At 63.1% G+C, this 23,619-nt stretch overlaps 1 protein-coding gene across 2 annotated transcripts in view; it reads right to left on the minus strand.

The window, feature by feature from the left end:
• The window catches only part of ASPG (asparaginase), a 29,107-nt gene extending 6,402 nt beyond the window's left edge, over positions 1–22,705 (minus strand). The window contains exons 1-12 of one of the 2 annotated variants that reach the window (XM_033191109.1): positions 22,429–22,705; positions 15,253–15,361; positions 14,393–14,504; positions 12,439–12,564; positions 10,519–10,602; positions 9,550–9,676; positions 4,673–4,785; positions 3,858–4,040; positions 3,609–3,722; positions 2,913–3,035; positions 1,482–1,577; positions 1,044–1,207 (exon numbers count right to left, since the gene is read on the minus strand). In XM_033191109.1, the coding sequence (XP_033047000.1) occupies positions 1,044–1,207; positions 1,482–1,577; positions 2,913–3,035; positions 3,609–3,722; positions 3,858–4,040; positions 4,673–4,785; positions 9,550–9,676; positions 10,519–10,602; positions 12,439–12,564; positions 14,393–14,504; positions 15,253–15,361; positions 22,429–22,510 (1,433 nt within the window). In that variant the 5' untranslated portion in view covers positions 22,511–22,705. The remainder of the gene's footprint in view (positions 1–1,043; positions 1,208–1,481; positions 1,578–2,912; positions 3,036–3,608; positions 3,723–3,857; positions 4,041–4,672; positions 4,786–9,549; positions 9,677–10,518; positions 10,603–12,438; positions 12,565–14,392; positions 14,505–15,252; positions 15,362–22,428) is intronic. The other variant, XM_033191110.1, reaches the window with a different exon arrangement.
• Between the last annotated feature and the right edge of the window lie 914 nt (positions 22,706–23,619).

Consider the following 23,619-nt stretch of genomic DNA (forward strand, 5'->3'; position numbering starts at 1 on the left):
TGTGTGAGCTCATCTCCGTGCCACCCACCCACGCCCAAGGACTCCCAGTCTAGAATCTCCAGTCCAGATCGCCCCAGCCCTGCTTGGGGGGACCCTCACAGCCCCTCCCCCTCCTGTCCACCACCCTGTTCTCTCCTGTTCTTTTGAGTACCCTGTCAATGCTCACAGGAGCCTGGAAGGAACCTTCTACCCCAGTCACTGACTTCGCAAAGGGCTCCACACCCCACCCCAGGGCTCACCGCTGGGGAGGGAGACCCACAGTTGAACACGGCAGGGTCATATGACCCCAGGCTCAGACACCCCAGCCTTCTCTCCATGGGACTCCTGAGCACTCCCTCCCCCAAAAGAACCCAGGGTCCTGCAGGCCAAGTCCTCCCACCCACAGGGAGGAATCCCCAGGAACCCTGGGATCTCTGAGCAGCCATGTGCGTCTGGGCATGGCACCAGCAGACAGGTCCTCGGTCTTCCCAGGCCCGGGGCTGCTGGGCGTCTGGGGCAATAAACAGTAGGAAGGGGAGACAGGACACAGATCCCACCAGTGCTGGCCCCGCCCCCTACGCAGGGGCAGAGGCACACACTCTGCCTCTGCTGCTGCTCGAGGCTTTGGGAAGAGACACTAGCCAGGGCTTGTGGGTGGGGAAGGGGAACCCCACATGCATGGGCTGGGCCTGTTCTCCAGGACCCGAGTTGCCTGTTGCAGCCCCAGATCTGCAGCCGAGTAGCCTGCTTTTTATTGACCGCATCTGGCTGCTGGGCCAGGACCTTCTGCCCCACCTCCACCCCAGCCCCCCATACCCACAGGTGTACAGAGATGACTCAGGAGCACCGGGTCCTCCCGGCTTTGTCCATAACACTTTTGTTTTCTAGGAACTCTGGGCTGGGGTCTTACTGGGCCCCAGGCTAGGGGGGCAGCCTTTAGGAAGCAGGTGTCCTCCACCTCTCCCAGCCCAGCCCCGCCCCGGGAGGCTGTTTGAGCACAGGAGCCCACAGCCTCTCTGAACCCACCTGCCCAAGGCAGCTCTGTGCACCCCTGGCCCCACTACCTGCCCCGCACGGCCAGCAGCAGCGGGCTGAAGCCGTCCGTGTCCCGGGTGTTCACGTCCACGCCTCCCTGCAGCAGCATGGTGACTGCCTCCGCGTGGCCTCCCTGGGCGGCCGCGTGCAGTGGGGTTTGGCCGTTAAAGTCCACCAGGCCCAGGTCACTGCCCTGAGGTGATACAAGGAAGGACACGCAGCCCCTGAGGGAGGGGCCGGGCGGGGCAGGTAGGCCACGGGGAGGGTGGGGCCCAGCACAGCCCCTGCGCCCACCCTCAAAGCCGCAGTGAGACCCCACAAGCTGGCAGGACAGTCCTGCTGCCCAGCCTGGCCGACAAGGGCTTAGTGTGGTCAGTGGGTGGATGAAAGGCCGTCCTGCCTAGAGGGTTCAGAGCCCCCGGGCCAGGCGTGGCTGGGGCTGGACCCCCAGGGTGGGGGAGGCTCACCAGCTCCACAAGTGCCTGCAGCACCTCCAGGTTGCCAGCGTGGGCGGCAGCACAGGCCAGGCTGGGCATCAGGGCATTCCGCAGGGCATCTGCCTCCTGGGTGGGGAAGGCGGCACCCTGGGACCCATGCCTCCCTCTGGCATCTGGTGGAACTGGCAGTCCCTGGTGCTGTGTGACCCCTGCCAGCCCCCACACAAGGGCCCACAGATCCCAGGGCGTGGGTGAGAAGGAACCTGAGCTGCCACGTCGGAAGGCCTGCGGTGGAGCCTCACTACTCCACCCCACCCAGGCCCCCTGCCCCTGGAGCCAAGGCCAGGTCACGAGACCACCATCCAGCTCTGTCCCCAACAGGTGTGTGGCCAGGGCCTGCCACCCACCCTCCAAGACACCCCCATCTGCTCCCACTGCTGTTGGGACAGAATCATAAGTCACCCGCGTGAGGAGTGTGGGAAGGGGAGCCAGACCCCTCCCCTGGGAGGAAGGCCCTGTTCCCACGGCTGCACCTTCCCAGAAGAGCCACCTGCCCCCCAGCACCTGGCATCCAGGAGCTCCCCAAGATGCCAAAAGGCCAGGGTCTTGGCAGAAGCCCCACAGGTGCCACCATACCCAGCAGGCGCAACATGGCCTGGTGACAAGGCTGCTGCCCCGGCCTGTCTCCCTAGAGCATTCAGGCCCCATGCAGCTGCCCTAATAACGGGCCATGCATGCCAGTCCTTTCCATCTGCACATCGCCCGCCCCAGCAAGTGGCAGTTGCAGCACATGGCTCACAAGACAGGTCCATCCCTGTAGGGGGGAAACTGAGGCACTGAGGCCAGGGCAGGACCCCAGGCAGTGGGGAACAAGGCTGTCTGGCCTGCTAGGCCCCATGTCAGGCCTGGATGCTTGGCCCAGCAGCCAAGGGGGCATGTTGCGGGGTCCAGGGAGGCCCTATCCCCCTGCAGACCCCAGGCCTTGAAAGCCCTCCTTCCTAGGTCTAGGCACCCCAGTTGTGCAGGGGATGTGCTCAAGGGCTGGTCCTCACCTCTGGGTTCAGGTGGGGGCCTGGAACCCCTGGTGCTCAGAGCCTGGGAGAGCCCAGAGCAAGCACCGCCCCACTCACCCACCCGCCTTCTGGACAGGCAGCTCCCAAGGCAGCCCCGCACTAAGGCAGCGCTGCCAGTCAGAAGGCAGTGGCCTGCCGAGCCCTGTCCCCCAGCCTCCCTGCTGTGTGCCCACCGCCTGGCCCTTCCTGCATCCTGTCCCAGGGACCCTGCAAATCCTCCTTGCTGCAGACTCCAAACCCTCCTCCTGTGCCCCAGAACCTGGGTGTGCCTAACTGTTCGGGCTGGAGTGAAGGCTACAGGGGCTCGTGCCTACCTAGTGCATCCCAGGGTGACCAAGAGGATGCATAGCCCCCAGCTGCCACTCAGGCCCGTGTGCCACGCCATTACCTGGCTGCCGCTCAGACCGAGGAGCCAGGAGACCCCACGGCCCAGCGCATTGCCCTGCAGCGAGGGCCGGCACTCTTCCACCAAGGGTGCTGTCATCTCCCCACGAAGGTCCTTGGTCAGCAGCTGGGGGAGAGAACAGAGGCGAAGTGGCTCTGCAAGAGCTGGATGGGCAGCCCAGAACAGCCTGGAGGGTCGGGCTACCCAGGCACAGGCAGAGGTTGCCTTCGGCCTGAGCCTCGGCCGTGTGTGCTTCATCCCTCGGGCCAGAGTGGGCCAGGTCCCCTCGCAAGGCCAGCCCCACTCCCCGGCCCTACCAGTTCGGGGTCTCCAGGGGCCCCAAAGGTCTCTGCCCAGCCCCAGGGGCTGGCAGCCCAAGGGTCTGGGGCCAGCTGGGTCTGAACCCTACCCTCCAGGAAAAGTGGGAAGCAGGAGAGGATTTCCTGGCGACAATTAGGGGAGCCTCAGGTCTCTATGCAGGCTGAGAAGGTGCAAGGACAAGCGGAGCCTGGGCTGGGGGTCCGGTGAGGGCTGTGGGGAGCCTGGGCCCAGAGCTGCCCTTCACCACTATGGGGAGCCACATCCCTCCCCTTCCCAAACAGGACACACCCTGGGCCGGCCCCCAGGCTCTTCCGGCACCGCCCCAGGCACGCCCCAGGAGCCAGCCGAGGGTCGCCCACAGCCCCAGGGCGCCCGCACCTCCTTCCTGTCATCCAGGCTCAGCCCTGGCTGGCCCAGCACATATGACAGCTTGGCCAGCGCGGCCTCTGACGTCATGTCGAAGCCTGAGATGACGCCGGCTCCCTCCATGGCCTGTGAGGAGGGGGCATGTGGGCAGGAAGGGTGACTCACCACGGCCCCCAGCCCGTGAGGGGTGGGTCAGAGGCCACCTCTGCCAGGCCCTCAGGCTGTCCCCTTCCCCGCTAGGCCCTGATCTCCCGGCACTACCATGCCAGCTGCATAGTCTGTGGTCACAGCCCCCTGGAGGCAGTGGGTACAGTTGACGATGACCAGGCCGCGCTCGGTCGCCATCTGCAGCTCCTGCAGCAGGTCGGGCTTGGTGGGTCCGTTCCCCGAACCGAAGGTCTCCATGACCATGCCCTTCAGGGGAGGCTGCAAGAAGGCCCGAACCTGTGGGGCGGTGGTGGGAGGGAGGGCTGGATGGTGAGGGTCTCTGCCCTCAGCACCACTGAGGCTTGCCCCGTGTCCTCCCAAGGAGAGGGACCCCAAGCCAGGGGCAGCTGGTGCCTGCCCTGATCCCAGGACAGCGGGGCTCCTGGCAGGTGTGCACGGCTGCTGGCAGCTGCAGGGGGCTGCTCCCCCCACATTCTCCCAAAGGGTAGCCCTGTCTGTAGGGACGAAGGCCTTGTGTGGCAGAACACCGTGGAAACACTTCAGAAAGGTGGGAGAGGAGCCAAGAAGGCCATCAGAGACCCCAGCACAAACGCCCTTGTCCAGCACAGCAGGGGCGGCTCCGAGCCAGCTGGAATCTGGGGGAGGACGCTGCCTCTAGGAAAGCATGGAGGACCCCGTTCTGGCTGTGAGCTGCACCCCAACCCTGCCCACTCCCCAAGAGGCTGGAAAGCACCATGACCAAGGACAGAAGATAGGGCCTGGGGCCGGTGTGGTCACACTGCAGACATCTCAAGTCCATGTGGGGTCTACCCTGGCTGGTGAGGGCCCCAGGGAGCCTGGGGACCATGGGAGCTGCAGAGGGCTGGGGCTCGGGGCTGCAGGGGCAGGATGGCCGGGGCGATCCCTACCAGGGCGGCGGGGATCCCAGGGTAGAGGCGTAGCAGGCCCACATCCTGCTCCATGCTGCTGTGCACCACCAGCTCCGCCTTCCCGCCAACCTTCCGCACCAGCTCCCTGTTGACTGACGACAGGGAAGGGCCTGTGTGGCACCTTCAGGTCTCCCACCAGCCGAGACCCCAGCCCAGTGCCTGGCCCTCTGCACAGGCTGCCTCCTCCCTTGTTTTCAGAGCCCTGAGCCTTCGCACCTCATTCCCCTTGCCCTGCCTCCTCTCCCACAGGCAAATCCTCCCAGGCTGTGTCACAATCCGGCTTGTGCCAGGCTCCGCAGCATGCACGGGGCTGCGGGAGGAGGCACTCGGCCAGCGAGAGACCGATGGGCAACACAGTCTCAAGGGTGACAGCCCAGGAAATCTCCGCTGGCCAGGCAAGGGGGCAGGAGGGTCCCGCAGAGATCGACGCCCGGCTGTGCCTTGCAGGCTGCATGGTGGCGTCGGGTGGGCGCAGAGACGTTGGGTGGGAGCAGAGGAGGGCAGGTGTGCTCAGCTGGGGAGCCACCAGCAGTCACTGTGCTGGGTCACAGGCGTGGGGCAGCATCGTCAAACCAGCCAGCCTCCTCTGCCCCTTGCTGGGCACCCACTGTGCCCACTGCCCACTGGCTCAGTGGTTGAATGAGTGAACAAATGGACTTTCAGATCCCTTACCTCTGGGGAGAGAAGGCCTCCATCCAGTTCACCCCAAAATCCTAATGTGCACCCATCACCCACTCCCCACACCCAGGGTGGGTGATGGTGGAGGTGCAGGCTCCAGGTGAAGTGGAGAGGGATGGATATTTGGGGTCAGTGCCCCTTGAACCCATCCACGCAGAGGGGCTCCCCAGAGGGCATGCCTGTCCTCGAGCTGAAGGCCGCCTCACTGGCAGCACTCGAGCCCCCACGGTTCTTCCGACCTTCTCGCTCTACTGTGGGTGGGGGTGAGAGGCTGACGCCGCAAGCCCAGCCCCCAAACCCTCAGAGGCCAGCGCTGAGGATGGGGTCCATTCCCTCGGCCCCTCTCCACACTCATGGCAGCCTCCAGCAGAGCAGGGCTGGATACCGGGGACTCCCACCGCACTGTGCGGTGTCAGAGCCTGCCCAGGGCAGTAAACACCCTGGAGGCTGGAGAGCCCAGCCCAGGGAAACCGAGGCCCAGAGGCGGGGAAAGGCCTGGGCGCCTGGAGAGCCCGGCCCAGTGCTGGGACAGGAACCTGGGCAGGAGGACCCCCACACATGGTTCTTCCTCCTGCCCTCAGGGAGATGGCACCCATGTGTCTCTGGCCACTTCCACCAGAGCAGTTTGCATGTGATAAAAAGGACTTCCCTGGCATGGTGGAGCTGAAGAGGGGAGATGTGGGGTGCTGAGGATGAGAGAGGGGGAGCAGGGACCCGGCAGTGAGGCTTCCACCCCGACCAGAGCCCACAGCATCAGTCAGCCCCACACGATGGCAGCGTGAGATGCCCTTTAACTGACAGCGTGTGTCTCAGCTGGACAAGCAGATAAGGCGTCAGCACAGGGAAGGAGGGGGCACCGCCGCCACCAGCAGAGTTATGGCTGCAGAGGGGGTTATTACACAGAGACAAAGAGGGCCCACGCCCACCCTGCACTGACCGTCACCTCCTGAGGGTCTGTGGAGGCCACCCCTGGGACCCCAGTCCTTCCTGTCCAGGCCTGCTGGAGGCCAGGGGAATGATGACCCTGCACCAGGTGGCAGAGAGGAGCGCCAGGGGAGGCCTGCTGGCTCGGCCCCTTACCCCCCAGGGGGGACTATGGCCCTGTTTTACAGATACCAGAGCTTAGCACAGGAGCCGAACGGTGTAGTCTGCAGCCTCCAGGCTGGATGTGGCACAGCTGGGGTGGCTGGGACATGTCTGGGAGAGAGGTGGCTTCTCCCAGTGCACAGAGAAGGGCTCTGGGGCTCTGCGTTGGGATGACCCAGCGAAAGGACCCACGGTTGGTGAGTGACAGGCCTGGCCTGACCCCACAGCCATGTCCCCTTCTCCACCCTCCTCTGCTCCAAGGGCCCCAGCAGAGTGGGCCAGGGCCAGGATTCAGCACAGAAGGGTAAGGGTGCAGGATTTGCCTGGGGGTGACAGTGTGGTCTCCTCAGACACACGGAAAGGACAGGGCCAGCAGGGCCTCCTCCAGCCTCCCATGCACCCCCCACTCCTTGGCGCCGAGCCGACTGTGGACAGGAGCACCAAGCCCACCCACGACTCCCAGACCAGCCCAGCCCCTCGCTTCCCAAACAGTAGGTAAAAAAACCAGGACAAGCCCTCGACAGGGTGCTGGTAGCTGGCATCCCAGCCCAGGTTGGCATTGCTACCCCCAGCTGGTTCAGAGAGGGTGAGGGTGCACACTGTCAACCCGCGCCCCTCCCCAGGGGCCCCAGCAGCCACGCCCTGGGCAAGGCCTGAGGTTTCTCAACACCAGGTGCCAGAACCGGCCCGGCAGCCTGGCATCAGGTTCCCACGCCCACATGCATGTGGGAAACACTTAGGGGTGGGGAGCTGGGACCGGGACAGCCTCTCGTCCAGACCAGCCTTAGAGCTACGCCCAGGAGCTGCTCCGTGGCCCTGGGCCTGAGGCCGGTGTGTCTTGAGCCTCGTGGCCTGCCCAGGCTTAGCACCCTGTGCTGGCAGAGTCCCTGGAATCCGGAGCACGGTCCTCTGCGCCCTGCCGGGGCGGGGTCCACCCACCAGTAGAAGCTCCACTCCTGAGCCCCAGATAAGGTGCGAAACAGGCCCCACGGGGGAGCCGGGCCTGCAGGGCACCGCCCACACCTCTTGCTGCTCCTTCTCCCTGGGCTGGAGGGGCCAAGGGCCAGCATCCAGCATGGGCAAGCAAGCCAGTACCCCACCAGCACCAGCTCACAAGCTACCTCCTCCAAGAAGCCTTTCGGGCTGCTCTGGCCCTTGGTGAGCAAGTGGACCTCTGCCCAGGCCCGAGACCCGGTGTGCTGCACCCATGTTAGACACACTGATGTGTCCTGGGCATCACACTCCCTAGAAGGTGCTCAAGGGAGCAGCAGTCCTCCTGCTGGAACAGGGACACAGGCAAGGACCCTGGGGAGCTCCAGGGCCTGGCATGAGGGTGCCCTGGGAAGGGTCTGGCAGGGCAGGGGCCTTCCTGGAGCATCCACCAGAAGCCGGGGACAGGAGGGGCTCTGGGCACGTCTGGCTGCGGGGCGTCTGCAGAAACGGGTTGAGGCAGGTGATTCCGAAAGCCCCCGGCCATCTTCGGAGCTCAGGGTGTGAGCCCAGGACAGGAGACAGCGCACAGGCTTGAGTCGGTGCCTCCCTGTGGGAGCCTGCCTCTCTCTGCCTCTGTTTCTCACCTGTAGAACCAGGCAGTTTCCTCTGTTCTGTCCTGCTGAGGGGCCCTGGGGCAACAAGCAAGGCTGCCACCGAGCCTGGACTCCCACACGCACGCCTTGTCCTGAGCGCCAAAGATGCCGGGGGCTTTTGGAATCACCTGCCTCCAGCCGTTTCTGCAGACGCCCCGCAGCCAGACGTGCCCAGAGCCCCTCCTGTCCCCGGCTTCTGGTGGGTGCTCCAGGAAGGCCCCTGCCCTGCCAGACCCTTCCCAGGGCACCGTCATACCAGGCCCTGGAGCTCGCCCGGGACCTTGCCTGTGTCCAGAAAATCTTCCGGGAGGGAAGTCGCGCCCCAGCAGCCCACAGCCCAATCCTTTATTCAGGAGGGTCTGCTCCTCCTTAAAATGGGGAGTGGGGAGTGGGGAGCGGGGAGCGGAGAGCCTCTGCTGCACCGGGAGAGTCCCTAGGAAGTGCCTCCTCAGGGCTCCAGTGACCTTGTGGGCTTGAGCCATCAGCCCGCCATGGCCCAGGCCTGGATAGAAGCCCAGCATGGGAGAGGGGCACCTCCAGCCCACCCCGCCAAGATGGGAACAGCTGCCGTCCTGGGCAGGCAGCCCCACCCAGCCCCGGGTGAGGCATCCAATGCCCCCGAAGGAAGGCCAAGCCCTGGAGCCTCCCCCGGGCTGGACCCCACCTCAGTCAGTCAGGATGAGACACAGGGCAGGTTTGGGGCTGCCACGAGACAGTCGGGGGCCAGGGTAGGCAGGATGTGTCACGCAGGAGGGAGGGGACGCTCCTGCCGCCTCAGGGAGGGGTGCTGGGGTGGGGTCAGAAGGACCGGCCATGCCGGTCATGGACCTGGAGCGGGCAGGGGCCGGGTAGAGTCCAGGAGGCAGGGGCTCCCTCAGGAGCCGCACATCCCAGACGGAGAGACGGTAGGCCAGGGGGTGACTTCCAGGCAGGCCATGGCAGTGGCCCTGCGTCTCAGGTGAGGTCTGGCAGGGCAACGGTCTCTGAGAACAAGCCCCAAGGCTGCTCCTACAGCCAGGGCCAGGGGGCGGGCTGGGCCCCCCAGGAGGAAGCCTCAGGACACAGGACCGGCTCAAGTCAGCCCTACAAGGATGGCTGGGCTGCCCGCCGGAACCAGAGGACAGAAGGAGTCCCTGAAACTCCTGGGGACAAGGCTATGGCACACAGAGGTGAGGCAGAGCCAGGTGGTCGTTGAGGACCTCCTAGGCCTGGGGCCAGGGGTTGGGCAGGACACACGAGGGCCAGATGCCCCAAACCTCTCTTCCAGGTCTCCCACCTCTGAGCCTACAGGGACCTGTGGAGGCCCCCACCTCTGTGGCCACGCAGCAGGCCTGTCCACGCAGCCCTGGCTTCTCCACAGCCCAGGGCAGAAATAAGCCAGGGCAACTCAGAACCAAGCACGGTGCTCTCAAATTCTGCCGAGTCCCAGCCATGAGCTCCCTGCAGCCACCCCTTGCCCAGCACCAGCACTGGGCAGGCACCTGGCCCTGCTCTTGCGGGGCTTACCTGTGACGTCAGCACCCACAGTGGCCAGGGGCGGCAGGTTCGGGGAGCAGAAGGCCGCGAACCTCCGAGCGTCTACCTTGGTCGTCCGGTTGCCTCGAAACAGCTGATTCTGGAAGAAGAGGCAGACCTGCGGGAAGGGAGTGACAGAGCTCAGAGCAGCGGCCACCCTGTCCCTGACCCCTCTGCCCTCCCTGCCATCAATGGGGTGCCCAGGCCCAGGGGGAGGCGGGACTGTAACCCCACCCACCACAGGCAGAGACCCTCCTGGGAGCAGGTACTGCCCCGCTTAGGCCCTTTCCTGCCCTGCCACCTACCCCCAGGCTAACTGGAGCCCGCAGAGGCCTGGGGACCCCAGTGCCTGGGGTGTACAGGTGGCAGGGTGGCAGGAGGGCACCGTACTTCCTTCTCTTCCCACCTGCCCACTGTCCCCATCCCTGTTTCTTAGAGAGCCCTGGGAACTCATCCCAAAGGTGCAGCGAGCACAGCTGATGCTGGAGACCCCCTGCCCACGGTGAATGGGAGTCCCTGAGGCCCTCAGGAGCCGCCGGTGTCGGAGCTCTAGTCAAGCTGCTCAAGAGCCTAAGGGAAAGCCCCTGCCCCAAGCCTGGGGGATCTTTGCACACATCTTCCAGGGATATCACACGAAACAGGGAAGGACATGGAGGAGGGCAAGGGACACCTTCAAAGCCATGCTGGCTGCAACCTATTTTTATAGAAACTTATATACATATCTCTAATGTAAACATCCATCGTAGGCGGTCTTACAGAAGCTTATATACATATCTCTAATGTAAAACTTACATACATATCTCTAATGTAAATATCCACAAAGTAAGCTCTAGAAGACCGTGCACCCAGCCATTGGCAGTGGCGTCTGGGGAGGGGCCTGGGGGGACTTTGTTTCCTGGCTGCTCTCGGGCTCCCGCCCCCGCCCCACTTGCCCCGCCTCCATGCGTGCCAGGCAGGTACCTCTGGGATCACATACTGGCCGGCCATGAGCAGTGCCCCCAGCAGGTTCTCACGGCCGTCGCTCCACAGGGCATGGATGGGCATCTGGGGGAGAGGCCACGGAGGAGCTGAGGCCTGGGAAGCCCAGAAGCCTGGGATGCCCCAGCTCATCACTCCAGGTAAACCTCCAGGCCCAGCCCAGGAGCCCCAGGTGGGGTGTGGGAGAGAGGACAGGCAGGCTTGGACTGCAGCAGGCAGCCTGGAGATGGGTGTCTTGGGGAAACGGGGTGCTCAGAGGAGCTGGGCAGTAAGCCCATCTCCAAGGCCGCCAACAACAGCTGCCCCTGTGGACGATGCCAGCCTGCACCCAGGATCTCAACCCACCCACCAGCTTCCTTTACAGGTCCAAGAGCTGAGTGGTGGCAGCAGAGGCCAGCCGGTCCCCATACTGGAGAACACATCACAGGCCTCCCACCCCAGCTGCCCTGCCCAGCTCCCTTGCTACCTCAGCAGAACTGTGGGCTGGAAGGAGGGTGGTGGGGTGAGGGGTGGGTGGGCTGTGACAGAAAGGAACTGCCTCGCGATGCCAGGCACAGTACAGCTCTTCCCGCAGCTGCCTGTGTCTAGCATAGGCGACCGTGCCCTATGGTTGACTGAGTAGCGTATCCCAGGAGGGTGCAGGTGGCCGTGCAGAGGCCAGGGTCTTCAGGAGGAAGCAGCCGGGCAGTGGTCAGTGCAGGGCCTCCAGAGGGAGAGAGCCCTGGCAGGGGGTGGCAGTCCCGGGTCCTGGGTCCTCCCTGGCTCAGCCCTCATGTGGTGCGTGGCTGTGGGTGAGTCCTTGGCCTATAAGCCTCAGTTTCCCCATGGGTATAACAGGGATAAGGATGCCCCGACAAAGGCCAACATCAGGGAGAGGAGAACACGCATGTGAGCATTCCTGGGGCCCGCAGTGCTCGTAACTGTGCCCTTGATTCCCCTGGAGAGGCCCATGGGACGTTCTGCTCCCCTGGGGCTCGGGAGTGTCTGGGAAGAGGAAAACCAGCCGGAGTCCTGTCCCTCCTTCTCAGCTCTGGGGCGGGAGGTGCTGCTCCACCCCAACGGGTGTGCAGTGGGCCCCGGGGAGACCCTGGAGGGACAAGGGAGATGGCTCCAGGTAAGCAGAGTGGGATGGCTGAGCTGCCTCCCCGGACTGCTCCCCGCAGACCTCCTAAGAGAGCCTCCATGGAGTTTTCTGGAGCTGCCACCAAGCTCAAAGGGACACAGGTACTGGCTTCCCACACAAGACCTTAGCCTCAGCCATGGGAAAGGATCCCAAGGGGCTCAGGTGCCCATTGCCACCCACAGGCAATAGGGACCCCTAGTCAGCCTCTAGCCGACCTCCCCTGCCACCTCCCCTCAAATCCAGTTTTCCAGAACAATCCACTGGCCTTGGCTTATGGGATTTGTGCTGGGTTAGGTTGAGAGAGGCGGGGAAATCGTGTGCCAGGGCCCCCAGGATGGCACTGCCTGGAACCACAGTGGGTGGAGCAAAGAGAGGGACAAAGGCAGGGACGCGGCCGGGGCCTCCTGGTGCTGCTCTGTGTGCAGCCATCCTGCTGTGCCAGACGGAGAGGTGGGCAGCAGCCGCAAGCAAGCATCGGGAGGAGAGGAATTGATACCTGGCCCCCCCAGGGCCAAGGTGGGCATGGCTCTGGGTGCTCCAGGGCCTCACAGCTCCCGGGGCCACCAGCAGGAGACGACCTCCACCATGGGGCAAGTGGGCTGGCACTCTGGCAGGACCTGAGCATTCGCGAGGCCCAGCACGGGCCCTGCAGCAGCCGGCTCAGGAGCTGCTGGGGTGAGCAGGAAGCCCAGGATCCCGCAGCAGCCGCTGGCAGCACAGACTTGACCTGTGGCCTCAGGAAGCCCCTATTCCTAGGAGCCCCGGGCCCCCGAGGTTACCTGGGCCCCAGTGAGGACGACGGTCTTCTGCAGGTTCTCCAGCATGAAGGACAGCATCGAGGCAGCAAAGGCCATGGTGTCAGTGCCGTGGATGACCACAAAGCCATGGTACTCCTTGTAGTGCCTCTGCAGGAGGGGCGCGCACTCAGGCAGGCCAGCCCCTCGGGGAGCAGGTGTGGGGGAGGGTGCAGTAGGGGGAAAGGGTCCAGATGCAGAGGGGAGGACTCCGGGGAGGTGCCCATGGGGCCCTGGCCTGGAAGTCCCTCTCTGGAAGGTGAGCATCTGGCATGGAGTCCTGGGATCCTCACGCTGTCTCTGCCCCGCGGCTTCCATGCCACTCAGGTGCACCCACCGCGCGCTGAGGCTCCCCTCAGAGCACTCGAGAATGAGTCCCTCCAAGGGGCCTCTGCACATTCCCAGAGGGTGGGAGAGCGCCTCACATGGCAGCAGGGGGCTGTGGCGGTGTATGAGCCTCGAAGCCCAGACGGCGGATCAGGCAAGACACAACGGTGGGCACAAGGACGCCTGCAGGGTCAAGGCACAGCCATGGCTGGGACCCAGCAGCTGATCCTGGAGGTTGCCTGGATCTGGACCTGGGTGGCCGGGCAGGACACTGAAGGGCAGCAGTGAAGCTGGCCATGCAGGGACGTCCTCTGGCCACCACCCCCTGGAGGGTGGCAGGTCCAGGCTGTGGCTGCCAGGGCACCGTTCCAAGAGCCCAGGGTCCCATACTAAGCTGGTGGGCTATTAAAACACCAAGTCCTGTAGGCCCGGAAACTGCATTGGAGCGGAGGCCAAGGAGGGGAAGGGCGCCCTCTGCTGGCCACTCGCGGCAAGACGGCAGGCTGGGCCACCTGAGCTGAGAAGGCCTTTGTGAGGCTGTCCAGGGCTGGTCCCTGCAGTAAGGACCACAGGGCACCTTCGTGGGGCTCAAACAGCAGTCAGGCCTTGCCCGGTGAGGGCTGCCGGCCACAGATGGAGGAGCCTGTCCTGGGTGGTGCTGCCCCCCACCCCGCTGCTGGGAAGAGGAAGCCTAGGTGTTCCCACTCAGGGGAGCAGGGCGTTTGTAAACGAAGCAGGTGAGAATTGGGACTGGAGGGGGCAGGAGGCCCCCGCCAGGGGAGGCAGCTCAGGTACGTGGGAGCGTGCTGTGGTGGGGGAAAATGGAGAAGAAAAGCTGATGGGGTGGGGGTGGTTCTGCCTGCAGGGTGAGCACACACACAGGTCGCTGTAAACCACAAGAGTCTGCAAGAAGTGCTGTGGTCCTAAATCCACTAAGACCGCAACTGGGGAGGGGACAGACAGAGGGCAGTGAGCCGGTCACCAGCCAGGCACATGGAGCGTGTCGGCCCTTGAGGTAGCATCACACACCATGCCCCAGATACTAACTGAGACAGGCTAAGACAGCTGTTCCCGCTGTGTCCTCGCCTGGGAAGTCGACTTGGCCCTCTACGCCCACCCCCAGCTTGCATGAGGGAGAGGGCCTCAGAGTCTTGCTCCCAGCTCTGACATGTGGACCCTGCCCTTTCCTGAAGCTGCCATTCCCAGATGCTCCCAGGCCCCAGGCTGGGCAGGCGGACTCCACCCCAGACCCTGCAGCTCCTCACCTGTCCCAGAGTGTTTCTGTGGGCCACTGCCCATCCACCAGCCCCGCCCATACCCACAGCCCTGCCCACAGGCATAGCCCCACCCACACAAATAGCCCCACCCCACTTTACAGCCCCACCCACAACACAGCTCCACCCATGAAACACAGCCCTGCCCACATAACACAGCCCCGCCCACACCCACAGCCCACCCACTCTCCACAGCCCCGCCCACACTCCACAGTCCCGCCCACACTCCCCATTCCCACCCGTGCTCCCTAGCCCCACCCACACCCAATAGCCCTGCCCACTCCCCACAGCCCCACCCACACACCACAGCCCCACCCAGCACTCCTCAGCCCCACTACCTCGATGGTCTGGGCAATGCGAACCCACTCAGCGATGGTCATGTCACTGGAGTCGAAGAGGGGCTGGCACTCCAGCACAGTGTAGAGGATCCTCTGGTTGGGGGTGGCCGGGCTGCGGGACGGGAACAGCAGGAGGCGGAACTGCAGGCTCCTGCTCTGCACCTCCAAATGCCCTGACCTGCTCTGCTCCCCTCTGGCGGAGCTGGGGCCCCTACGCCAAGGGCTCTGCACATAGCAAATTCTCAGCATCCCAGGCACAGGGCCCGGACCCCTTCCACCTGGAGCTCCCCACAGGGGCGAGGATGTGGGTCAGGATGGGCCACTCCCAGCAGTCTTCTTCCCACAGCAGCTCGGAGAGGGGGGCTGGGACCAGCCCATGTCCCGGCAGGAGAGGCTGCTGGCAGGAGGCTCGCCTGCGACGGCTGTGGCCACGCAGGGCAACTCCCACCACGAGGGCAACTCCCAGCTTACCCCCAGCTGTGGGGACATCAGGGAGCTAGGCCCAGGGCAGAGAAATGGAAGGATCTCCATGCTGGGGGCAAGGCTGCCTGGGCCAGCCGTCTCCTGATATACAGGGTCCCTAGATGGGGAGCCCTCATCACACTTGCTGAACCAGCCTGGCTGGGGGTGTGGGAGAAGGACAGGGAGGGAAGGTGGGACCAGGCACGGGGGCACCCTCAGAGGCTCAGGCTCTAGTGGAGGCGGCTGCTGGTCAGTCCTAAAGCCCTGTAAGCTGAGGGGATGTTAGAGATGGGGGTGAGCAAATGGCTCATCTGGGCCTGGCCAGCAGTGCCCAGCCTCGGGTTCAGTGCCTCCCAGCAGCTATGCCCTGCCTGGGACCGGGAGGAGCCCACACTCACGGCAGCACCAGGATGTCCTCAGAGAGGCCGTGGGCTCGGGCATGCTCCTCGTCATGGAACATGGGCAGTGTCCTCAGGATGGCAGCCAGGCCCGTCCCAGGCACGAGCACTGCAGGCAGAGTCCAGGTGGATGGGGGGGTCAGGGACTGGCAGCCATGGCCTCCTCCTCCCTCACTGAGGGGCAGGACCAGAGCTGGTGGGATGCAGCTCCTGTCTTATGACAGTCAGAGGCTTGGAGGAAGGGCTATGCTGCCCTGGGACCCCTCAGAGGGCAGGCCGCTGACCCGCGTTTGGAAGCCATGGCTTCCTGCCTTGGAGCCCATGATGATTCCTCATTTCACAACTGGACAGCCCCAGGAGCTCTGCCCAGGTCTCCAGCTGCTCCAGCCAGGCCCTGCCCCTGCTCCCACCCCCTTCTCCAAATGCTCAGTCCACACTCCTCACCAAGGTCCACGGGGCTCAGCCTTTGCCTCACTGTGGATGTGCTGCAGCCCCTGCCTGGAAGTCCTGCCTCATCTCCACTTCTCACCCAGTAGGTGCCTCAAGACCCAGATTGGGGCACCAGCCCCAGGAAGCCCTCCCAGATGCCCAGGCTGTAGTGCTGTTCCCACATTCTCCCTCACTGACCCTCAAGCTCCGAAAGGGCATGGACTGTGTGACTCCCTCAGGGTCCAGCCCAGGTCCCCTTCCCCAGATCCCCGACCCAGAGGGCCTCGCACACAGCAAGTGTGTGTGTGAGGTTGGCCCCACCCCCAGCAGCTCTGCCACCTTCCTGCAGCCTCTGCATCTCAGTTCCGTCCCATAAACGGAGACCTGGCCACACCACTCATTCCCTGGGGCCAGCCACTCAGTATAAAGCCCTGACCCCTCAGCCACCCCTCCAGGGCCTCCAGCCAGCCCCAAAGCTCCCTCCTGGCCCTCCCTTCCCTCCCCCAGCAGCAATGCCCTATCCTATCCTGCAGACCCCAGCCATGGTCACCTGCTTTCCCCTGTCACCCTCTGCAGCCGTACCCATCTCCTATCACTGGTTCACAAACTAATCCCAAACTTGGCGATTTAAAGCAGCCCCCTCTGATATCCCTCCAGCCACATCCCTCCCTGCCATCGCCCTCCACCACTAGGCTCAGCCGGGTCTCCACATCTCTGCCTGTTAAGTCACCGGCCCCAAGACACCAGCCCCTTGGCCCCATGAAGGTTTATGGCACCCATGATCTTCTCTGGCCTTACACAAAGGCCGGTGGAGCCCCAGGGACGTTTGCCGGAGGACTGGATGATACAGGTCGGCTGAGGTGCAGCTGCTGACAAAATCACCCCGCCAGTAGGGGTCAGCCAGCAGACGGGGGAGGCGGAGCCCACGCGTGTTTGTCTACCCAGAGCGCAGCCAGGATACGGGCTGCCAGAACAAAGAACCAGCCCTGTGAATCCCAAAGACCCAACCTCAGACCCTGGGCATCCAGGGGGCCAGGGTCCACCCCACACTGGTGTCCAAGTGTCCCCGTCTCATGTGCGGTGGGTTGAAAAAGCATCCTAGAAGATGTCCACATCCCAGGGCCCGGCGCAGTGGCTCAGGCCTGGAATCCCAGCACTTTGGGTGGCTGAGGTGGTGGATTGCTTGAGGTCAAGAATTCAAGACCAGCCTGGCCAACATGGTGAAATCCCATCTTTACGAAAAATACAAAAATCAACTGGGCATGGTGGCGCACACCTGTAATCCCAGCTACTTGGGAGCTTGAGGTGGGAGAATCAATTGAATCTGGCAGGTGGGGGTTGCAGTGAGCCAAGATGGCACCACTGCACTCCAGCCTGGGTGACAGAATGAGACTGTGTCTCAAAACATTAAATCAATACATAAAAATAAAAAAGATGTCCACATCCCAATCCCCAGTACCTGTGGGTGTTGCTTCATATGGAAGTGTCTTTGTGGATGTGATATTAGAGGTCGTGGGGTGGGAGGTGGGCCCTAAACGCCCTCTCGCGTCTCCTTACAGGTGGGAGGCCACAGGGCATGGGGAGGCAGGAGGCACAGAAGAGAAGGCCATATGACGACAGGGCAGAGCGGCCCTTGGAGATGCTGGACTGGATGACTGGAGTGATGCAGCCACAAGCCAAGGATTGTGGCATCCACCACACAGTGGAGGTGGCAGGGGCAGTTCCTCCCACAGAGCCTCAGGAGGGAGCGGTGCCCTACAGCACCTTGGCTCAGCCCGGGGGAACCCCTCTCAGGCCTCAGCCTCCAGAACCGAGAATGAACTTCTGTGGTATTCAGCCGCCCGGCACAGTGGCCACAGTTAATGAAAAGTCACTCTCCACTCCTTGTGGCAGGTGAAGCTGGGGTGTCTTATGGGGAAGGTGGAGGGGCACATCTGGCTTGGCTTTGTGGGACATACTCACGTTGTGCAAGGTCACCTCCAGCTGCTGCTGACTCATGTGGGGGAACAGCTTCCAGAAACTTCCAGGAATGCTGCAGAGTGGTAGGCGTGGATATGGGCCCTGCTGTCCCTGCCAGGGGGATGTGTGGACACCACAGGCGAAATCAGCCAAAGAAAAGACTAAATTCTCTTGGTGTCCTCTTCTCTGGAGCAAAACACTGTATATGTGCTTTGCAGTGGTTTTTATGGCTCATACCTGTAAGCCCAGAATTTTGGGAGGCTGATGCAGGAAAATCATTTGAGCCCAGGAGTTCAAAACCAGCCTGGTCAATTTCTTGTTTTTTTCTTTTTCCCTTTTTTTTTTTGAGACAGAGTCTCGCTCTGTTGCCCAGGCTGGAGTACAGTGACGCCATCTCCACTCACTACAATCTCCACCTTCAAGGCTCACGCAATTCTCCTGCCTTAGCCTCCTGAGTACCTGGGGCGTGAGTAACCAGGATTACAGGCATGCACCACCACGCCTGGCTAATTTGTTATTTTTAGTAGAGACGGTGTTTCGCCATGTTAGCCGGGCTGGTCTCAAACTCCTGACCTCAAGTGATCCACCTGCCTTGGCCTCCCAAAAGTGTTGGAATTACAGGCCTGAGCCACCATGTCTGGCCAAATGTTCCTTTTTCAAGCCTATACTGTCGCCAGTAAAGTTTTCTTACCTACCTGCAAGTGAACCACTTTCTAATTCTGGGGCTCCAGCACCTCACCCCGCAGTCAATGTGTGGTATGTCAGCAGCCATTCTAACAGGTATGCAGTGGTATCAGGTTTTTTTTGTTTGTTTGAGACAGGGTCTCACTCTGTCACCCAGGCTGGAGTGCAGTGGCGAGATCCAGGCTCACTGCAACCTCCACCTCCTGGGTTCAAGCAATTCTCATGCCTCAACCTCCCCAGTAGCTGGGAGCACCAGCACCCACCACCACATTATGGCTAATTTTTTTTTTTTGTTTTTTTTTTTTTGTATTTTTAGTAGGGATTTCACCATGTTGTCCATGGCTGGTCTTGAACTCCTGACCTCAAGTGATCCACCTGCTTCCGCCTCCCAAAGTGCTGGGATTACAGGTGTGAGCCACTGCGCCCGGTCATCCAGAGCAATTTCTTTTATTTTAAAGAAACACCAACTTTCACACCTAACTCTGATTTTGTAACTTGTATTACTTTTCTCAATGGGGGCCCTCCAAAAGCTTCAAGGCCTGCAGAACCTGAACCCTCCGGCCCTGCCTGGAACCTCTTCCTTGGCCCATCCAGGCAGGTGCCCGAGTTTGCTGGTGACCTGGAAACTCCTCAGCCCCCTGCCAAACACCTGGAAGGGAGGGCCCCACTGTCACCACCGAAGTCAAGCTTAGGCTTAGAAACTTGTGAACGTGCAGCACCCGTTCAGGAAGGAGGTCCAGGTGAAGGGCACAGACGCTGCTGCAGTGACCAAGAAGCCACAGGCATCACTCCACCCACAGTCTCAGCTGCTGGGACCCATGTGGCCAGTGGGCAGGGAGCTTCTCTCAGCTGCCTGGCCCCAAAGCTCCGCCCCCCCTGCTGTGCCTGCAAGGAGCCGGGCTCAGGAGGGACTTTGGGACAAGCCGGCAAGTAGGTGGGGCTCCCAGTTTGACACAGGAAGTCTTCAAGTTTCTGGGCCATATGGAACGTGGCCACTGATGCCAGCTTGGGCTTATCAGCCGTTTTTGGATTCACTCTGCCCCTTGACCTGTGATAGCTTCAATGAACTCAGAGAAGGGATGGGTCGAGGGGCGTCCCCGCTGGCATCGCCTCTGCCCTCCCTGAACTCTGGCAGGGCTCCAGGTGTGCAGCGTTCCACCCACAGGTCGCTGTTTACCAGCAGGCACAGAAGCCGTTCCAACAGCGACAATCCAAACAGCTTTACTGTGGCAAAGCCACCACTCCCCTCTCACCTCCCCAGGGAAGGCCAGAGCCCACGTCAGCAGTGTGGAGGGAGTAAATCATTGACGCCTGGCGGGGCTGGGACTCAGGGCAGTCATGGGGGTGTGGAGGGGTGGTTCGCCTGGACTCTGGGCCAGGCTCCCTCCCTGGCCTGTGAGTGCTGCCCTCGCTCCTGGAAGCCTTGCCACTTCCCACACCATGAGGGTCTGCATGTCCCCAAAGGACGCCTGACTGCCGTCACACAGCAGAGCTGGCATGAGGGCCCCTGGTCTCCCACAGCCCCGGCCCTCAGGCTCCCCAGCTGCTCCATGGGCGTGGGTGGTCCCCTCATCCAGGAAGACAGTGGGGACCAGATCTCCTGTCTCTTCCTCCTTTGTCTTCTGGGGCTGAACCATGGGCTCCCCAGAAGCCTTCCTGAAGTGGAGAAGGGGGAGCAGTGAGGATGCCGGCGACATGGGCGCAGGAGGGCCTGGGGCTGACAGCAGAGTCCTCCCGGAAGCCCTCGGCGTGGAGCCAGGAGATGCTGCCTCATCCTGTGGTAAGAGAGACCCTCACCTTGACAAGGGCTCTGAAGACGCGCGCCCTCGCCGGCTGGGACAGGCTGGCTGCTCCAACCTCATGAGGGGTTGGGGGGAGCCCGTTCCTGCAGGTTCCTAGAAGTGGATGCCCCACTTGGGTCAGCTAGCAACAGCTAGGGGTGACCTCACAGCCACACACAAGCCAGGACCCTAGTGCACAGAGCACCGAGGGATCTCAGAAGGCTGCTTCAGGTCTGAAGACTGACGCCCCACACCCAGTTTCCAGCATCAAAGTCTCTTGTTCCCCACCCAGACGCCGGACCTCACAGCCTCTTTCAGAAATGTGGTTCACGCATGTGAGTGCGCCCACAGGCTGCTGCGGTGAGCACGCAGGGGCCAAGCGAGACGGGTGTGTGGTGGGGTTGCAGTCAGAGTCCACCTGTCTCTGCAGCTAGCACCAGTCAAGAACGATGTATTCAGCTCAACGAAATTCCAGTTGGCCACACACCAAGCCTGAAGGAGTCGTGTCAGGGGTGTCGGACCAGGCCCCAGACAGAGTCCCCAGGTCCTGTCCCTGCTCAGGGGCAGCTCTGGCAGGCTCCGGCCCTGCTGGGCTCCCCGCTACTCTTTCCTGCACCTTGCAGGGCTGCTCCTGGCCTGGTCCTCTCCCACCTTTGTCGTGCAGGCTTTGTGTCCTCAGAGAAGCCCTCCCTGGACTGCCTCAAAACTCCACGTCACCCACACACCAGGCCCAGGCCCTGTTATCAGCCTACAGCCCCTGCAGGGCCCTGGCAGATCCTGTCCCTGGGACTAGCTCCTTAATGCATGCCATCCCTTCAATGGCAGCCTCTCTCTCTGGCTTGTGAGGGTCAAGCACAGGAACTGTGTCACTCTGTGTCAGTGGAGAGTCACACAGGGGCGTTTGCCAAACTGTGAATGACTTTGTTCCATTCACAGGCAGAGGGAGAAGCACAGAGGAGGCTCCCAGCAGCCTGGACAGCCATGTTCCTGGGGCCTGAGTCCCTCGTGGATGAGCCCCACTAGGCTTTGTCTCCTGGGCTGGGCACACAGTTGGCCTCCAGAGGGTCTGCACCAGTCATGGTGTGGCGGGTGGAATCTGAGAGTACCGATAGAGTGCTGGTGGCTTCTGAGCGGCCACTTCAGCGGAAAGGGGTGGCCAGGAGGGACAGCTGCTGGGGAACAGGCCGTAAGAGGGGGTGGGGAAAGGAGGGGCGGGGAAGTGGTTGGCAGATGGGCAAGGGACAAGAGAATGTTCTGGTCATGCCAGGGGAGGCCCTGGGACTCTGGCAGAGCCGGAGAGGGTCCCAGCCGTCTCAGGAGGGAGAGCTGCGGTGGACACAAGCAGTAGTGTGGGGAGGGGCCAGGGCAGCAGGGAGCGGGAGGAGGAGGAGGATTAGAAAGGGCTCCCGAGGGAAAGGCAGGCAGTGGCCCATGGAGGGTCGCAAAGAGGTTCAGCACGGGCGAGGGGGCTGTTCTGGCCCCGAGGGAGGGGGCACTCCACATCACAGCAGAGCCCACGTGGGGGCCCCAGGAAGGTCCTGCCCTCCTGGGGAGCACCCACGCATTCTGGAGGCTCCAGTGCAACTGTCCTCTCCCCATCCTGGTGGCCTCAGGCTCCCCAAGCTACCATCCTTCCTGTGCCCAGCCCAGGCTGGCAGCACTGTGCTGGAGTACCACAGAGCTCGGTGCCTGTCCCAGGCCTTGACCCTACCCAGGCAGAACTCAGTCCGGGTGTAATCGCTGGTCTGTAGTCAACTAGGTCCACATAGGGGCAGAGGAAGCAGGGCTCTGAGGCCACCTCCAGTGTGAACGCATGTGTCCCCGCAGATGCCAGGTGGCCCCAGTATCGTGCCAGGCACTGCTGCCTGACCAGGACCCCAGGGAACTCAGGGGATGGGGACACCCTCCTGGGTGTTGCAGGTGAGGGGTCCTCGCAGCCTCCTAAGCCTTCCCGGCTTCTGTGTCCAGGGCAGGAGGGGCAGGCTAAAGCCCTGGGGCCCTCCTGCCCCATATTCCAGGGCTCCAGGGCGCTGGCCCTCAGGGGCGCAGCGGCAGCACAGGGGGCCTGGCCCCAGGGTCGCAGGGCGCTCCCAAGAGCACCGCGACCACGAGGACCCACCGCGACCTCCTCTGTCCAGGTGGGGGCTCCGCGCGCGGGGGCGGCGGTGGCCGGAACCGAAGGAGAGCGATCCCAACCCGCAAGCCCCAACCAGGCGCGGATCTGACTCCCCCACAACCCCCGTGGGTGCAGGAGGGTCAGAGGCTCCCGGTCTCGGCCAGGTCCAGAGGCCTCCCCCGCCCATGGCGCCGGTCTCAGACTCACCGCCGAGCTCACTCCGCATGCCAATGGTGCCGCCGGTGTAGACGGCCAGCAGCTTCCGCTCGGACCCCACCGCGCGCGCCATGCCGGACCGGGGACCACGGGAGTGGACGGGGGTGCAGCGTGGACGCGGGGCCTGCAGGACCCAGGGACTGCGGGGAGGAGGCCCGGGGCGCCGGGGGCAGCCTGGGAGGGCGGGGCCGGCGGGGGCACCCACGGGGAGGGGTCGGGAGTGGAGTCCGCCCGGGAGGATGGGAGCCCCGCAGAGGCGGGCGGGGGCAGGACTGAGGGGCGGGGTGGGTCCAGGGGACCGTCCAGGGTCGGAGAGAGAGGCGTGGCGTGGCGGGGTGGGGGCGTGGCGTGACGGGGTAGGGGCGGGGCCTGGCGGGGTAGGGGCGGGGCCTGGCGGGGTAGGGGCGGGGCCTGGCGGGGTAGGGGCGGGGCCTGGCGGGGTAGGGGGCGGGGCACGGCCTTGGAAACATGTAGGAAGAGGTGAGGTCTGTGAGGACAGCAAGGGCAGCTCCTGCCTGAGCAAGGGATTGGGTGGGACCCGCTGGGGGGTGGGGAGCGTCTGTCCAGGGACTAGGGGGCAGCCAGAAAGGCAGGGACAGGAGCGGGGCGGGTCCTGAGCCACCCCGCGGCCATTGGCCCTCCGTGGTGGTCCTGGGTGTTTGAGTAGCTGTGACATGTGGTGCCTCGCAGACCGTAGTGCCCAAGGCCCTCCAAGACCTGAGCACAGTGGGGGCTCCGTGTGCTCTCAAGCAGCCTCCACAGCCCCAGTGCTCCAAGGCCGGCATTGCTGCCCAGGCCCTGCTGTCCCTCCATTGGGTGGCTAGAGGTAGGCAGAGCTGGACCAGCCCCTCCACGTGTGCACGTTCACACACCACCCAGAGGGGCCCCCAGGGCTGGAGCCGGACCACAGGAGTATCACCGTCTTGGATAAACACCGCCATTTTAAGTTCCATTTGATTAAAAAACTGCCTAAATCCAACCCAAAACACATCAGCCTAATAGCTAATGTCAGCACAACCATAAACCACAAGTAACATCTCCAACCAGAAACATGCCAGCCTCAAGATAACCTCCCCTCCTACCGGAGACATTCCAACCCCGCAATAAACTTTCCCTCACATAGAAACATTCCAAGCCTGTGATAAGCTCCCAGCTTCCTAAACCCTTAAAGATCCTTAGTCT

This window comes from Trachypithecus francoisi, unplaced genomic scaffold (genome assembly GCF_009764315.1).
Source record: "Trachypithecus francoisi isolate TF-2019V2 unplaced genomic scaffold, Tfra_2.0 Lachesis_group3, whole genome shotgun sequence".
In the NCBI taxonomy this organism is placed as follows: domain Eukaryota; kingdom Metazoa; phylum Chordata; class Mammalia; order Primates; family Cercopithecidae; genus Trachypithecus; species Trachypithecus francoisi.